This window comes from Nestor notabilis, unplaced genomic scaffold, assembly GCF_000696875.1.
Source record: "Nestor notabilis isolate BGI_N333 unplaced genomic scaffold, ASM69687v1 scaffold13407, whole genome shotgun sequence".
NCBI lineage: Eukaryota > Metazoa > Chordata > Aves > Psittaciformes > Psittacidae > Nestor > Nestor notabilis.
In genome coordinates this window covers 6,590-24,888 of record NW_009936139.1, presented here as the reverse complement: position 1 = coordinate 24,888, position 18,299 = coordinate 6,590, and the positions used below count along the sequence as shown (strand labels likewise).

Genomic DNA, 18,299 nt, shown 5'->3' with positions numbered 1-18,299 from the left:
ACCTGCTTGACAATGGCAAGTGGTGAATGAATTCCTTGTTTTGCTTTGCTTGTGCACATGGCTTTTGCTGTACCTATTAAATTGACTTTATCTCAACCCACAATTTTTTTCATTGTTACCCTTCTGATTCTCTCCCACATCCCACAAGGAGGGGAATGAATGAGCAGTTGTGTGGGGCCTAGTTGCCTGCTGGGGTTAAACTGAGACAATCCTTTTTGGTTCCCAACATGGTGCTTGAAGGGTTGAGATAATGAAAGATTTGATTGGAATGACCTAGATCAAATTTATAGCTGTCATTGATGTTTATCTATTATGTGACAGGCTTCTGTGCTTGTCAAGGGTCTTGCTTGCCTTACTGTATATTACAGTCTAGTGCTTGTTAGTGGCTGCTCTTTGCTTTCTCTGCTTGCCATACTGCTTATCATCTCACTCTACTGTACCTGGGAACATCTGGGTAACAGCAATGGAGATGGACTTGGGCTGGCAGATGACCAGGGCGTCACTGCTGTTTCTCTGCTGCTGTACCGGATAGGCTGTAACTCCAGTGTGAACTCAAGTCGAAGGGACTATGGCCTATGGACGAGTCCACCCCAAGGACACCCCAAGGAGTCTGTAGCCATGGATAAGTCCATGCATACAGCACCCGGTATTCCCAGGTGGTCTCCCATCCAAGTACAGCCATGACCACAGTTTAGCAGAACCACCATTTCAAAATGATCTTCCTGGTTTAATTTCACATTTGAACTGCAGACAACATGGATGGAAGGTATTAATGTTTTTCTACTTTAAGCCCCACTTCCCCAAAGTACTGCCCCATTTTCAGAGCATATAGCCATTTATGAGTAAAAATAAAGTCATTTATATGCATAATATACAATTTACAAGTCTTACTTAAGGCCCTGTTAAATAAATAAATATTTCTTGATTCTTTTAAGCTTTTCACTCTAACAGCTGGCTCAGATATGAGCTCAGTGAAAGGGAGTAACTTTTTTTCCGTCATTCGGTATCCTGTTGTTTGATATCCTTATTTGGAAGGATTTAATAACAGCTGTTCTTTCATAGTATGACTTCCAAAAAGTCATGATCCATTTTCTTCCATTCTAAAAAAATAAAGGAAATAAGGTGTCATCTGACTCACTGTGTTTGCTTAGGCACGCACTGCACTCCTCACAGCTCTGAGGCCCAAATTAGAATTTGTTACACCACTCTTGCTAATTTCTGTAGGCAGTGGTTGACTTGACCTTTTAATCCAGCTAGCTTTTTCCACTAGCGGACTAAAATCATGGACCATAGGAAGAAGTGACTTCACTCAATGGGTTATGAGGAATTAACATGAATCATTGCCGTTACAAATTACCAGTGCTCTGATGCATGTAACAAACTGGAAAAAAAAAAAAGTCACAACATGAGCCTTTTCCCCTTAGCAGGACAGTCTGGGCAATGGCTGCCTTGTCCCAGAGGACTACATTTGGTTACTGAAAGTACAGTCACTACCACCTGGGCTGCCCTCTCTCCAAGACAAAGGCAAGTGTCCAACAATGCCCGAGCACGGCCAGTCACTGTGGGGTAAGAAGTAATTGTTTCATAATCCATTCGGGACAACATTTGCTGTGAGCGAAGGACATCAAGGATGTGGTTGAGGCGTCCTTCTGTCATGCAGTTCAGTATGGTCTGTCTCTGGCAGGCTAGTATTTGACAGCAGTTTCCTTTGCGGCGAGGATCTTGAGTGAAAAGGAAACAAAATGAGATAAACTGAGTGCTTTTTTCTTCCTGAAGTTTTTAGCAAGTGATACCATCAACACTAGAAATATAAACTCAGTAGGGGAAAGGAAAAGGTAGTTTATTTGCATTCTTTGTTCAAAACTAGTCCAATGTGGGTTGTTTTTTTTTTTGTTTGAAACTCATGAAGATATGATTACAGAAGATAAATGTTTCTAAAGGTTATTAATTGCTCAGATTGTGTAAGGGAAGGAGATTTTCAGGTCTTGCACTATTCATCTAGCACCTGTATGAAACATTATGCAAAGTAGCTTGGCTCCACATAGGTGAGGAAACTTTGTCCTGTAGAAAGTGGAAGGATAAATAATAGGTTATTCAGGATAGCAGGATTGTTTGAAACATGTAGCATGAAACTGGGAACTTGAATATATGTCAAAGTAAAACTAGCAACAAAAGTAAATACTGCAAAGCAGCCAAGAGCTTTCAGTTCTGTCTCTTCACAAACCGATTAGAATGCTTGATAGTGACATTAGTGTACAGTCAATACCATACACCAAGAGAAAATTAATAACTGAAAGCCATTGTTTTGGAGAACATGCCTCAGTCATTCTGATTTTTGACTGTTGCCAGTAGAGATCTGTGGTGAACTTCTCCTGTATGAACTAGTCTGTTGATTTATCCAGAAATTACATTAACTTTGGAAGTAAGTTGAAGAAGAGAAAAACGGCCAGCTAGCTGTGAGAACCATCATAGTCCAGCTTGCAAAAAGTTAGAGAACAACTCACAAAGCTACAGGCAGAGGAAGGTTTCACAAGTCAGAAGCCAGCCTTCTTTGTCTTTGTTCAATAGGAAGAACTGAGACCATGTAAGTAAGGAAGTGAATGGTACCCTCTCCTCCTGCTTCCCTGTTTTGGTAGTCAGTCGCTACTTTTGTGGAGGTATAAAATACACAGATTAAAATTAAATAAATTTTAGACATAAGCAACTGATGTGTTTCACATTCACTGTATGCTACACTGTTTGTATTTTTATTGCTGTCTTTTCAGAACCAGTGTGAATATGACCCAAACAAGCCAGTGTTCTTGATGGCCAGTGCTTGAACTTCTGAGAATGCAGGAGCAGCTATACACAAATTGACCCATGAGACATTTATATCAAGTTTGGAGGAGTTATTAGACTAAATACCTGAAAATATGCGCAGAATTTAGAGAGATCCATGTCCTCCAAACTTTAAACAATTTAATCACTAAAATCTGCCCAAGGAGAATACTGCCACCTCAAACTGAAAGTGGTGTCTTACCTGTCACTGCTTGTTCAAGATGCACAGGTTGTGCTGTGTGCTTCAGAGCCAATGCTGGGTCTTTATGCTCACTGCTTTCTTTGATTGCAGTTGAACCAGATAAGGGAATTGTGCAAAAGGAATTTGGTTTTCTACTGTCAGAGCCTGGGTGATCTAGGAAAAGTTTGAGATGAGTAAGATAAGACCCTTGAATTGAATGACAGAACATTATACATGTCAGCCACTGCAGAAGAGACTGCAACTGAAGACTGACTTGAGAGCACTTATTTATTGCTAGCTGTTCTTTGGGCCTTTCTGAGGAATATTTTGGCATACGTTGCTACACACATCTGACTTTTTCAAACTGTCTGTAAGAATTAGTTTCTGAAGTTATGGAACATTCTATTCTGTTGATAAGTCTGGCTGACTATTGATCAGAACTAACATGCTTGGAAATGCAGATGTTGCTATAAGTTAATTGGTTTCCTATGGCTCAACTGTAGTATCAAGTTTAAAGGCATCAGGAGTACTGAAAAAGTTTTTAAAGAAATACATCTCTTCTTGATATAAATTTAAATGCTTTGGTAGAACAAATCCACATTGGAAAGGCAAAGAAAGCTATTCATATAGGAATGATAATTACCAAGAATCATAGACTGGTTTGGATTGGAAGGGACCTTAAAGCTTATCTAGTTCCAACCCCCTGCCTCAGGCCACCTTCCACTAGACCAGGTTGCTCAAAGCTCCCATCCAACACAGTCTTCTTAAAACATATCTCCTTTTTTTATTAACAAATTAGAAAAAAAAACAGTTATTGCTCATAGCACAAGGCAGTGTTGTTCCCAGGGGAGACTTATTCTGTCAAGTATTTGATGTGCAAGGGAAAGGCAGCTGTATATTATGGGTCAGGGCTCTAAAAAAATATTAGCAAAAAAGGCTTTTACACTTAAATACACTTAATGAAAGATATTATGGCATCCCTGGTTTTCTGCAGCAAACTCATGCTTCAGATGATACTAGTAGAGGGCACAGCTGTAGTATGAGAAGGGACAATTTTACATGGGAAATAACATTTGCATATGGAAAACTGGTAAAATTTATCCTTCTCTTAGAATAGCTGGACCTGAATATGTTTCAAGGTAGAGACCTTTCTTGGTTGTTGCATTCTGTGGGATAGTGTTCAACAGACCCGTCTCGAGAATATTTTCTCTTCTTGCATTGTTTGCATTTCTACCAAGTAGAATAGTTGACAAGCTTGGCACTAGAAAAGGAATTTTCTTGCTGATTAAGTGGGGGGTTTTATGTGGACAGATGACCTGAAAAAGATCAAAATGGAGAATTATAATCTTTGAAACGTTTGTTCCAGAAGCTTTTCTGAGCAGTTTTCTCATGGAGTGTAAGGCAGGAGTATCACATTGCAGGGCAGGCTGGATATGCAGCTGTTGAGCCTACAGATGTACTTAATTCAATTTTAGCTAGTTACCTTGGGTCACTGTGACAGCACAGATCCATAGACTAACTGTCCTAGGGTTTACTGGAGTCCTAGGTTGCTTCTGCAGCTGGGGTGTCACTAGAACTTGACCCATTTAAAACTAGCTCTGATCCAGCCATGTGAGCATCAGTTATCTCTCTGCATCTTTCAATATCGGCAGGCCTGCCACAAGTGCAGAATCACATTAAAAATGGGAGTTACCTGTATTTTGGAGTTACCACAAAACAGTTGGCCTTGCTCTAAGAAAACTGGTTGAAAATGCTAGAATTCAGACTAAGATTTTTTCCAGACATCATTTTGAACACACTACAAGAAAGGTTAGATTTTTGCAATTTCATTAGGACCCCTTCAAGAAGGAGAGGTTCAAAGCAACTCTTAAGTGGAAGAGGTTATTTTTGCAAGAGTCAGCTGCTTGTAAGAATGTAAACAGTGGGGTTTGTTTGTTAACTGGGTGGCGTTATCCTGGTTAGAGACCAAAAGGGTTAGGGACATTTTTCCCCACAGTGTTTGTATTACACATTGTGAGGGCTGTCAGGAAAAACAAGCAGCTTATGAAGTACTCTCATGCCATATACTTACCTCTGAATTGCATATGCCTGTCTGCAATGTGTATATTTCTGAACCTTTGCATGCATTAAGTGCTGTCTCCTGAAAGAAAATAGCACAGTAACTCCAGTAAATACATATGATTGTTCAATTCACAGTTGCCAGGAGCAAGAATTTATACTGACACTAATAATTTATACTGACAATATACATTATAGTCTAAGGTACGTGGATATATAGTAACAGTGAACTGCACAGAGCAATTTTGCATTTTAACACATGTAAGTGGGCCCAAAACTCTACCCTGTTACTATTTCTGCTGTTTAAAATTTATTATAAAACACTGGTTTGAATCATGCAGGGGAAGGAGAAAATAGCCCTATACTGAGAGACGGAGAGAGAGATATTGAACTTGCTGTAACATGTTTTCCTTTAAGCATCCAAACAGCAAGTGTGTCCTGTGTTTAGTATGCCAAACTGCAATAAGGATGTGGCAATACTTGTCACTTTTTTCCATTTTGTACATCTGCAGCAGATTTGTTAAACTACTTTTTAGTTTCTTGTTCTGGTTTCAGCTTGGATAGAGTTAATTTTCTTCCTAGTAGCTGGTGCAGTGCTGTGTTTTGGCTTCAGTCTGAGAACAATGCTGATAACACACTGATGTGTTAGTTCTTGCTCAGTAGCACTTAACCTGATCAAGGACTTTTCAGTCTCTCATGCTGTGCCAGTGACAAGGGGCACAAGAACCAAGGAGGAAGCAAAGACAAGACATCAGACTCAAACTAGCCAAAGGGCTATTCTGTACCACAGCACATCATGCCCAGAATATAAACTGAGGGGAGTCACCCAGGAGGGACTGATTGCTGCTCAGGTCAGGCTGGGTATCTGTCAGTGGATGGTGAGAAATTGTATTGTGCCTCACTTGAGTTTATTGTGTTTTTACTTTCCCCTTTTAGTTTATATTCTCTCCCCTTGTTGTTTCCTTTAGTAGTAGTAGTAGTATTTTGTACTTTAGTTATTAAATTGTTCTTATCTCAACCCATGGGTTTTAAGTTCTTTCAGTTCTCCTCCCCATCCCCTCGGGGAGGGGACAGGTGAGAGTGAGCAGCTGTATGGTACTGTTACTGGCTGGGTCTGAACCATGGTATTTCTATACTTCAACACTTAGGAATAAATCCATTTTCAAGAATCCTCAATAGCATTTTCACAGTCATTTTGGGCATATTATCAGTTCAGTTGTTCGAACGATAAAGAGTGGTCTTTGCTTATTTATCAAATAGAAAAATAAAAGCTTGCTCAAGGGAGATGGAAGCAGTAGATTATGGAATATTTTGTAGTAAAAGCCTAAATAAACTTCAACAGTAGCCAATATGACTTGGACTATAACTGTGCCACCTGTTAAAACATTGATCATCTGTTCTATATCCCAGAGCGTGATTGCGACATGTAGAAGTAGTCCAGGGTTCATTAACATAAACAACTCTGCATAAGCACAGTGATGAAATCAACAACACAGCATGGGTTGTATAAATCCAGATGGAGTCAGAATACTTGTTCAAGGGCTGAAGTATGTGTCACTAGCTTCCCCACTATGACTAAGTCAGCTAGATATGATATAGCTATATTTGTGGCAGTCAGATTTGTGCCAGATTTCCCATGGCAATGTTGTTGACCATTCCCTGACCATTCCTGTGGGATCAGGGAACCCTCTTAGACCCTGTGACAAGCAGTGTCTTGTGCCTAAGCATGTCAGTTTAGAAGCAGTAAAGCATACAGAAAAGTGCTGGTACTAGTATTGCTACAAGAGGTACAAACACTGTCCAGATTTTGAACTAAATGTCTTCTAACCAGTATATACGACAAAAATTGTCCTTGGTTCTAGCCCTAATCTGATCTACCCGAGGCTGATATTTGTTCTCACTCACATGAGCTTCTGGTCACCAGTCTGACTACAGCTGGTGACCAGAAAGAAGCTAGCATATTTTTATAATCCCAGGTAGCAATTGATGTAGTTTCTAGAGAACCTCACAGTACCTATTTTCTACAACTCCTGAATGAACATGAAGTGCCACAGGGCACTTCCTAGCCCTCTGGCATGCCCAATAAAACAGGAAAGACAAAGCCTTTTCTGGTTTTGGACTACAAAGATTGCAATGGAAAGAATCAAATCATGTCCTTGGAGGATAAAAGAACTTAATTTTGCACTAACCTTTGTATCCATCAGATTGTAGATTGCAGTGGAAATTGCCTCCTTATTAATACTGGCCAAAATTCCATTTAGAAGGTCTACACATTCTGCAAGGGTAATAAATCACTTTAAATACCACATTGTATATGAAAGTGTGTATCTATTTAGGCATCAGAAGATTGCAACTAACTACTATTATGTTGAGTAGCTAGATGAACTAGATGAAAATAGTTTAATACAACTTCCATCTTATATCTCCTCTTAATTTTCTTTTTGACCTGATCTTAAAGAATAGTTACAGTCACATTAAAATCACATTTTCTTAAATGTTCATACAGAGGTAGTGAACGTAATTGTTATGGTTTTACACATGAATGTACAAATCTATCACAAGAAAGCTATGTGCATATCACTTCCTCAGCACTTCAGCTTTGCAAATTTACTCAGAAGTCCTCAAGTATCACAATTTTAGCATTTATTGGCTATCTTTTTGAAACATGGTAAACATAATCTACTAAAGTAAACAATGATAGCACACTTCAAAGGGAACTGGATATACATTGGAATCAAGAAATGCTGAAGACAGGTAGATCTTTGTTAAACTAATATATACTGCTAATAATATCCCTTCCTTTATTTATACTCGTTTTTACTTTATCTATACACAATTTTGGAGCAAAGTAAGCCATTTCTGGTAGGAAGCTTCAGTTAAGAAAAACATCTGTAGTACTCTGATGGTCAAAAGACTACTTCCACTTCGCTGTCAATGATTTAGAGTGCTAGAGCAATGTTCCCAGCAAGACTATCTCCATTACAGATCTTACAAAGAAAGCAAATCCTGAATGTTACCGGCAGTACGTGGTCTACAATCTGGTTCTTGATGCCAGCACAGAGCAATAAGGTGCAACAGTCTATTCCTCTCAGGCAAATTGCTTGGTATAAACTTCTCTGAAATGCCAGGCCGTAAACTACTGCAGATTCCTGTCAGAACTTCCAGGGGGGTTGCTTGACCTGCAATTTATAGGAAAATGTCACTGCAAAAGATATTAAAAAACTCAGAACTCTCTTAAGATTATATTCAGTATAAATTAATTTCTGTATTTTAAAACAAAGACTGCTTTTTAATAAGCAAAAATGTATTAACAATCTTGCAAATAGATATGCTATTTACAAGAGTAAATAACCTTGTAGTAGTAATAATTACTAGAAGTAGTAGTAGTAATAAGTAGTAGTAGCAACAAATACTAGTAGTAACCTTTACCTACTTACTGCAACAGGACATTTCAGGATAAAGAACTGTCTAAATGACAAATCACAAATAGACATGTAAATATGCATTGTACACTACATGCACAGATATGTCAGGAATACATGTAATTATTATGGTATGTTCTCAGCACAATTTTATATAAAGCCTTACACCTGAATTACAACAATATGACTCCTGTTGTACAAAAAAAAAAAAAATTATTTTGTATAGCCACAAGATGGCAGCCAAAAGCTTCATGAAAATTATTATCTTGTTCTATGCAGTAGTTTTTAAAGGTCCTTAGCCTGTAAAATACAGGAGTCCTTCCATCAGTTTTGCAATGCAGAATGGAGCCCATAGCAAAGAATACTTTCATTGATCTCCACCTCCATGAAACAGGGATCATTCCTAGACTGTGATAATTATTACACAGTGCTTGGCAAATTAAGTTCTTTAAAAGGGTTCACAGTTTGATCTAAGAAAGTAAGATTCCCTGCCTACTCGAGAGAACTCAGCATGAACTGGCATTTCTTGATCAGGATTTGAAATTTATGGCAACTTTAAAAATTAACATTCTGCTTGTCCAGGTAGCTGCTTGTCACTACAATGTTCCTTTTTCTTTCTCAGTAAAGGTAAGTGGAAAACCCATCTCAGTAACCGAGTGCTTCAGCAAGCACAGAGATATGCTAAAACTGGGGTAAGAAGCTATGCCTTTACCCTTCAGAAAGATAAGCTGCTTTGGAAACACTGAGAGCGTGTTGAGGAATTCTAATCTTTACATCCTGTAACATGGAACTTTGTGCTGTAACAATAAAAGAAGGCAAAGGGATATCTGAAAAGACAGTGCTCTTTGTATCAGAATTTCCCTGCAATGAAGGAATTGTGGAGAAGATTAGGACAACACAAAGTCTGACACGAACAGTAGAGATAAATACCTTCAAAAGGTTTTCGTCTGCTTAGGCTCTCCCAGCAGAGTATTCCAAAACTTGGGGAAAAAAATAAAACAACAAAAAAAGAACAGTGAAATACCATTCATTAGTTTGCAATCTGTATTTATATTCTCATTGCCAAAAGCAAGTTTACTGGTTTAAGAGAGAGTTTTTCAAGACAAAGGCTATCCTTTCCTAATCTGTTGAGATCCTTTTTCCTGCAATACGTTCCTGTTTTTAACTGAGCTGTTCTTATAAAATAGTAAATCGGATTTTTTTTTTTTTTAAAAACATAGGATTAATTAGAATTACATTTTAGGTTACCACCTTATCTCTATTTGTTCTTCCGAATTTTGGAATTTTCTGTTTTCCTTTCTTTATCAATTTTGTTTTAAAGTAAGTTAAATAGTGGCTGAAAGAGCTGGATTTTCAACAAGTACTGACAGACACACCAATTAACCTACCAAAAACTTGATTCTAACCCACTGTGTGTCTTTTTTCTTCAGCAAATTTTGATAGGGCTCCAAATAACGTTTTCCTTTCCTAGCATCCTTGGAAGTATTCCAGTGATACCATGGATCTAAATATGCAACCCACAAATCAGATGGTATAAAATCTGCAAAATCAGAGGCAGAAGCACAGAGGCTACTGGATGAGAGAAATCAGGCTACAGATGAGTTAGAAGCAAAGCAATCAACAGGGGAATAGCAGTTCTAGGATAAACACATCTGCTTACTCATGTATCTTGCTATAGTGCTGAATTAAAGTGTTTAAAAGAACCCCCTCTTGTGCCTTTTTTCCACATAAAATCTAAAAGTGCTTTTACTTAAATAACCTCTAGGAAAGTATTAATGTAATATGGACATACACGTAACTTACATGTACTTAGTACTTCATATATGACACATACTTGTGTTTTCTCTGTTGCACCACTGTCTAGACATGCACCTATCACATGCATTGAGTCACATCTGAACATCTAAAATTATTTAAGAATGACATGTTAGAAAATGGATTATGCTACCTGAAAGTAAGGCTCCACTCTTCCTACACACAAATCTTGTGTTATGAACGTCAGGTTAGTCACATCATTTATAGGTATCCTCAAGTGTTTGCATTATTTGACTCATCTTAGAGCCTGCCTGTGTGACAACAAAGAAAGCTTTGTTGCTTCCATAAAAGTTCTGAAAGCAGCTGTGTGGTCATGCTTACAAGTTATTTATAATATTAGTCCACAGACTCTGTGTGCTGGTTGTAGAGATGTATGTCCATACAGACAGGAGTTGCAATTTGAGCTTGTCTCATTTATTGAGGCAATCACAGACCAGGTAACATATCCAAAAGGGTCATGTGGCAGTAGGTAATCCTCCTTTGTATAAATCACTTTTTTAAAAAGAATGAATGCTTGAGTGGCTCAGTAAGTTATTCCAGCAGAGATTCCATAGGGTCTTAACTGGACATTATTGAGAGAAAGGTCTTACTTTTACCTGGGCCTCATCTAGGTATAAACAGTTCTTCCTGAAACTCAAGCCAACAATAGTTCATACTTAGAAACCATGTGAAGTAGTTAATAGGTCTCTAACTGTATGTGAGAGTTTTGGCAGCTATGTTATACTTTTTAAACATTTAGGTCCATTATATAAATATTTACATGATGAACTTTGGGCACAGTTCTTAACCTTGGTATATTATTCATCAGGTATGGGAATTTCACATTTAATTCACTGCTGTCATTGGCCTAATGTGGAATACTATCCTGCTGCATTATTCTTACTGTAGTGTCTTTAAAAATAAGTAATTCAGCAACATTATATGATAGCAAGGACAAGGTATGACCTAGAAATGTCATTCACCTGTAAATATCACCTTCCTGGGAAGGAAGGCCACCTCCAAGGATTTCAGGAGGGAAGTACACTAAATCCTGGCAGGTTCTCTGATTGCAGTTCTGCAGGTCTGACCTCAGTTGCTGTTTCCTCCAGTTGATTAGACCATAATCTGATATCTAGAGAGATGGGAGAAAAAGTAAATTTTAGTAACAATTCCTTAAACCTTGGTATTAAATGTTGACCATTGGGATAAATATATTCAACAATAGGACAATCCCTGGATTTGACATGAATGGACTAAAAGTAGAAGGCCCTACCTTGGCTCTGTACTGTGTATCCAAAAGCACATTGGAAGGTTTCAGGCTGCAGTGGCAGAAACCAGGTCCAAGATTGTGAAGGTGATGCAGCCCTTCAGCCACATCCGACAGGATCCTTATGAGTAAGGGTAATGGAAGTTCTGGGTACAGTTGGTGCTAAGTAACACAAAATACAGAGTTTGGTAGTGTGAAATTGTTACAAATCACATATCCATTTGATAATAAACAAAAGTACAGTACATAAGCTAAAGACAGATTGGCTATGACTACTGTTCATAATTTACATGCTGACTGATCTCTGTTGGCTGACCTTGTCATTAATTTTGTCACATAAAAGATGCCTTCTTTTATGTACCTCATGGATGAGTGAATGGAGGGATCCATTGTTCATCCATTCAGACACTATCCCCACAAGTCCATGGTATTGGTAAATCCCAAGAGGAGGCAGAAGATGTTCAGACTCATAGCATCTGACACTTGCTATATCCTGAAGTAGCAACTTCCACTCCCTGTAAAAAGGCAAAAGAAGGAGTAGAGGCAGGTTAGACTGAAGAGAATTGCAGCTACAAATGAGAGAGTGTAGGGTATGGAAATGAGAGACAACCATATGGTTGAAGACAAATTCTACCAATAAAACATTATTATATCATCTTCCAAACAATTCTAAGAAAATGAAGCAATCTTTTGTGTAGTGAAATTTTCTAGTATAATGTGAAAGACCTCTGGATGCTTAATATGAACATCAGAGCACCATTTAAAGCAGGATTGAAGAGAAAGGGCAGGAGAAAGCTGAATTAAATTAAATGCTAGATAAAGAAAAATCAAGGGTTTTTTCCCCTGACTGTTCCCAAGGAATTGTATCCATTTGCTATCAGCAAGATCCACATTTACAAGGAAATTATGATCTTCCATGCTTATGTAATGGGACCATATTCTATAAATGATACATGATATAGCATGTCATAGCTTGATGTAAAACTGAAGCCAAATTCAGATCTGATGTAAGCAGTACCACTCTAGTGACTTTGCCAAATTTGATTCAAGCTCAGCTGTGATTGGATTGTAGACCTGGATTCAAACAGAGTTTATTTACAGAGAACAGCAAAGATTTGCTTTGCTCATTATGGAAACAATAAAGCTTTGTTTTCTAAAGACCTCAAACAGATACTTCTTCATGCACAGAAAACACTAAACTATCAATTTAGTTGTGCACTTTCATGGAAATAACTTTTGCTACAGGTTCAATTTTTGTTAATCGTATGCTTGATTTTAAAGGTCTGATTATCTCTACTTGGTGGTACTTGTAAGCTAAAATTTCATTGAAATTAATTAAAAATTCAGTTGATCTCAGCAGACCTGGAGCTCATTCTCATTATTCGAACCAGCCTTTACATTGAGACTTCAGGCTCAGTTTCTCATACTTACTGTGCTGATTCACAAGCCTGTAAACTAATCACTGGAAATACTTCACGGCCCCACCTGTTTTAACACTTATTTCCACAAACCTAAATACTTATCATGGGCACATAGTTAAGAATTTTACAGCCAGAGTGAAACATAATTTGTTGTCCCAGCTTTCCTAAACACTGTGTGGTGTAAACAAGAGATTATTATGCTAGGAAGTGAGAGAAAAGCAAAACAGTGGCTTTAGTTTAAGGCAGCAAGTCTGAGTGAAAAGTTGCCCAATCAGGATAGCACATTCAAAGCAAAGGAAATTTTAACTGTGATTTTAACTATTTTAGATTGGGGTTGGTTTGTTTGATTTAAAGAAAATGTGAATAGGGGATGGAGGAAACTTTTTCCTTCAAACAAGCTGCCAAACAAATCACTTTTGTTTCAGATTACAAAATTGCTGGACATCTATAGTCTAAAAAATAAAAAGCAATCCTCCCCTCAACCACAAAAAAACCCAAAACCCTTAATATTTGTATTCCCAAAATCTGGCAGCATTTTGTTTTTGAAGTCTCACTGACAAAGTAAACTGTTAATTTAAAAATGTTTATATGAAATACCATTTTTTCTTTCTCTGCCTTTATAAGAGAAAAAATGAAACACAATGTATTTGAGTAGGACACATTTGTATTTTGCTTTTAACGAAAGCCACCTGAATGGCAGTGCTCTTGGTTAACAAGAGTAACTAGTTCGTAGATGCACATCGGACATTCCTTTTTTGATGAACAGTCCGGTCAGCCCATTCCCTAAAGTGCTTTGGTCTTGCTTCATCAAAAGTAGCTTGTGGTTATTCTTGGAAACTTTCTGCGGACTGGAATGTTGTGGTCAGTAGGCTGAGATCCGTCACTTATTTTCATAATTAGGACATGTACACATCTCACTGCCCTGTAGCCCCGACCATTATCCCTCTCTCCTCCCATTTCTCTACTGTTTCACCAGTACATGCTGTTTTAGATTAATTTCAACTGAGATCTCTTCAGGGACCGCCAGAAAGATGTAATACCATAGCATGCTGAGTGTTAACTGATCAAGATTTGTAGACATTATTATAGTAAAGATAATTAATGACTTCAGGATTAAGGTCTACTTTTATAAATATTTGTAAAAAACCATAGAGCTTGTTTCTCACTATAACTACCTCTTGGCTAGTCAGAATTTGGCCAGAAGGCCAACTGTATCCTGGGCTGCATCAAAAGGAGCATGACTAGCACGGTGAAGAAGGTGATCCTGCCCCTCTACTCTTGCTCTTGTGGGACCCCACTTGGAGCACTGTGTGCAGTTCTGGTGTCCTCAACATAGAAAGGACATGGAGCTGTTGGAGCAACTCCAGAAAAGGCCACAAGGATGATAAGGGGGCTGGAGCACCTTCCTTATGAAGACATGCTAAGAAAGTTGGGGCTGTTCAGCCTGGAGAAGAGAAGCTGCGTGGAGACCTCAGAGCAGCCTTCCAGTATCTGAAGGGGGCCTGCAAGGGTGCTGGAGAGGGACTCTTCATTAGGGACTGTAGTGGTAGGACAAGGGGTAATGGGTTCACACTTAAACTAGAGGAAGTTTAGATTAGATGTAAGGAAGAAGTTTTTCACTGTGAGGGTGGTGAGGCACTGGAATGGGTTGCCCAAGGAAGTTGTGAATACTCCACCGCTGGCAGTGTTCAAGGCCAGGTTGGACAGAGCTTTGGGCGACATGGTCTAGTTTGAGGCATCCCTGTCCATGGCAGGGGGTTGGAACTAGATGATCTTGAGGGCCTTTCCAACCCAAACCATTCTGTGATTCTGTGTTTTCTAGGAATGGAGGTGTGTTTAGGGATTGATGATCCTGAGCATCCACGGTTCGTTCTGGTGCCATCACTGCAGGTCTGGGCTGCCCATCTGTGGTTAGTTGGCCAAATAAGACACATACCTCTCTGTAGTGTCCTGGCTGGTCAGTAGCTTCACAGAGATGTGAGTGTTCCAAGAAATATGAAAAGCTTTGAGTGCAAAGCCTGAGCCTGTCCTGGTCAAGGTAAAGCTATCCAAATCTTCCTGGGCTACCACAGGTAATGATTTAGCCATTTCTTGATGTCTGGCTTCAGGGAAAAAATGTCAGAAAAGAAAAAAGTTTTAAGAACTACATTTTGTCACTATCACCAAAGCACAGTGAAGTCGCACCACCCCTTACTTCCCAAATAACTATCACCCTAATCCAACAGGGTGATCTGTGTCAGAATTTCCTTATAAAGACAGGAAAAACACACTAATTGCAAAGGAGTGTCTGGACCATAGCTTGCCATCTGAGGCTGCAAGGTGCTAATTAATTGCTCGTTATTGTTTCCATCTGGTGACTTTGAAATGTTTATAATACAAAATGTGACTTTAAAGTGATACTACATTATGTAGACAACAAACTAGTACCTTAGTTACATGTGGACAAATACAGCTTCCCTGCTTCTCTTAAAAAAAGGCAATTATTCAGTAACTCATGTCAGTGTGTTCTACATCATTCTTGCATATCTTCCTTATTACAACATGTAAGATGGTGGAATTCTACTAAATGGAGTTTTGTCTTTATAGCAGCCACTAATTGGGCCCATACTCCTTCTGTACAATACCTCTCTAGGGCCATTTGAATGTCTGATACATTGCATGGCAATACTGATGGATTAGAATTAACCTCTGCAAAGCACTACTGTGTTACTACATGAGTAACGTTGTTTATTACATCTGTGTAGCTTCATTGAACAAGAGGAAACCAAAAGTCAGTGGTGAAAGAGAAAAACAAGCAAGCTAAGAAAACAGATGGGATAAAACCATTGGTAAGGATTACGGCAAGATCAGTGGTCAGTGAGTCAGAAGAACTGGAATATTCCCTTCAGGATCATGTAGACTAGAACTAGAAAAGGAAACATATGAGAGAACTGAAGAAACAGTGCCAAAAATTTGAAGTAAGCAGTAAGGGTTGTTGAGTGTGAATTGTGTCTTTCTGAAAGACAGACTCTATAAAAAGAGGTCCTGCGATACAGAGGGCCTGAAAGTCTTCTGACTTTGAGCACACCACTTGCTCTCAATGGGTGTAATAGAAACAAAAACCTGAAGAAATATTAGCCTATGCTCATGGCTGAACTGTTTCTAGCTCACAAGCAACCTTTTTCAGTTAATCTCAGTATTTCAGCTGTGCCATGCAGGCATAGTCACAATCATAGGGGTACTAAGTTCAGTTTTGCATCTAACCACAATCAAAACACAGATAAAAATTCAGCAGCCGATTTACCAGTTCAGCCCTAGCAATATTTGATTCTGATAGGAAAACACAGTTGCACTTTTTGCTTTTTATTAGATTATTGTAGTTTGAAAGCAATAGCTGCCTTAGGTGCTTCACTTAAAGAATTCCTTAAAGAATAAATCCAGTATAGTAGAAGGATAATGGACAGGTTAAGAGTTTCATAAAATTTCAAAAGATTGCTCTGAATGAAGATAGATTTCCAAATGAGCCATTTATCCTTCAAAGTTGCAAAGACAGACCACACAGATCTACTAATCCTAAATATAAAGGAAGTAATCAAATAGCTGGCAGGAGCAGAATTATGTCTCGTTTTTATTATATACTATGATAAATAGTCATTTAAATAGCCAAAAGAATTTACTCAACTCCAAACATACTACAAGAAAGATCAAGCAATGAATGTAGGATCTAAACCATTCCTGAAATATCTGTATTTAAAATTGAATCAAGTAAAACTATAACAGTTTTTTTAATTCTTGCTAAGTGGCTCCTTAGATAAAAATAAGAGCTAGCCATCAGCTGCTGATTTGGATTTGAAAAACCTAATTTAACTGGATATTTTCTAAAAACAAAATGAAAACCATTTCAATCTTTCTCTGTTACAAATCATGACATGCCAAGTACCACTGTCTCTGTGTCTGATTTTGTACATCTGTTTCTACACCTCAACTTTTCTGATAATGTCCGAAAGAGTTTCACCCTAAAATAAGAAACCTTTTGTTTATCCAGGGTGCTACCTAAAACAGTAGGAAGGAGTAATCAAGGAACAGGGGACTGTCATGGAATTACAGTTAACAAAGTCTGTCTCTGCCCCCCAGAGTGAAAGTTTGATACCAAAGCCATTTTTTCCATTAGTCCTACTATTCCAAATGTTTTTTCTCCTAGACTCTTTTAGAAACTCACTGTCAAACCACAACCCCAGTATTTCTTAGGTGACCTTTGCAATGAAGGGTTTTGTATTATTTTTTAGTAAGACAAAGTCTCAGACAGCTTTGTTATTCTCCCATAGGTGGGCAGTCAGGGGCAGGAGGGAGACTGCTATAATGCTATTTATTTCAAGTTTCTAATTTTAAAGGTAATTTTTTAAAGAGTAATTCATAGCAAAGATGTTTTCCTTAAGAGAAAGTCTACATTATGTTAATATACAGATGTCTCAGGAAAAGAAATCGGAAACAAAAATCAACTTACCTCTGGAAATATGGGCATAAAAACTATGGAATGATGGGGTGAAACTGTTGGAGATACCAAGTACAAGTCGGCTGTGAACTGCATTCAAACACAACTGGAGCTTTCCTAACCGTGAGTCAGCTTGTGCTGTTGATCTCTCCTTTTATTGGCTGCCTGCACGCATCTAAAATTTCCTGCTCGGACATACAAACTGTAACTCTTTCATGACTGCAGATGAGTTTTCACAAGCTGAGTTGTTATCTGCCTGTAATGAATGAATGAGAGATTACAGAAAAGTATGTTGGATAGCTGCTTTTTCCACAATGAGGTATGCCAAGGGGAAAAGCCATATAACAGTGAAAACCACCACATTAGGTACAGCCTGAACATGGAAGTGTGGGGACCTGGAAGCAGATTGTGCAGCTGATGCTTACCTCTGCAGTAGATCAAGCCAACAGCACAAGTTTTTAAGTCAAGCTGACCTTACAACAGGAGGAGGGTGGGGGTGGTGGGGCGGGAAAAGCTGTAAAGCTGTTTTCTGGTTAGAGGATAGGTAAACACAGGGGTAATATATATATAAGGCTGGAAAGAAGTGAGTATCAATTGGCTGTCAAGTAGTCCTCCTGCAAAGGATGTAGGGATTATTGTGGAAGTTGATCGTGAACCAGCAGTGTGCTCTCATCACAAGTGGGGAAAACTGCATACTGGGCTACATTAGAAATGCAGTCAGCAGAGTGAGAGAAGCCATTATGCATGAGTACTCAGAAATGGTGTGGCTTCATCTGGAGTACTGTAGTCAAGTTTGGGCCCTCAGTTCAAAGAAAATGTTGAGAAACTGGAGAGGATGGAGTAGACAGCTACCAAGATGGCACCCTAG

The 18,299-nt window shown here is 38.6% G+C and overlaps 1 protein-coding gene across 1 annotated transcript; it reads right to left on the bottom strand.

Moving 5' to 3' along the window:
- Positions 1–1,398: 1,398 nt before the first annotated feature.
- Positions 1,399–15,048, bottom strand: LOC104401235 (receptor-interacting serine/threonine-protein kinase 2-like). The gene is made up of 11 exons (XM_010018194.1): positions 14,897–15,048; positions 11,901–12,054; positions 11,546–11,701; positions 11,256–11,404; positions 9,409–9,458; positions 8,074–8,235; positions 7,246–7,331; positions 5,070–5,138; positions 4,146–4,314; positions 3,020–3,172; positions 1,399–1,721 (listed from the first exon to the last, which is right to left on the bottom strand). Exons 1-11 carry the CDS (start codon positions 15,046–15,048, stop codon positions 1,399–1,401), a joined length of 1,623 nt encoding a protein of 540 aa, XP_010016496.1.
- Positions 15,049–18,299: the final 3,251 nt, after the last annotated feature.

Bases quoted from the DNA above. Each gene is read 5' to 3' on its own strand.
- LOC104401235 (XM_010018194.1), bottom strand. From the start codon at position 15,048: ATGGCTAAATCATTACCTGTGGTAGCCCAGGAAGATTTGGATAGCTTT. The intron at 12,055-14,896 runs GTATGTGTCTTA...GCCTTTTTACAG, and splicing joins AGCCAGGACACTACAGAGAG to GGAGTGGAAGTTGCTACTTC. The intron at 1,722-3,019 runs GTAAGACACCAC...TTTTCACTCAAG, and splicing joins TCTTGAACAAGCAGTGACAG to ATCCTCGCCGCAAAGGAAAC.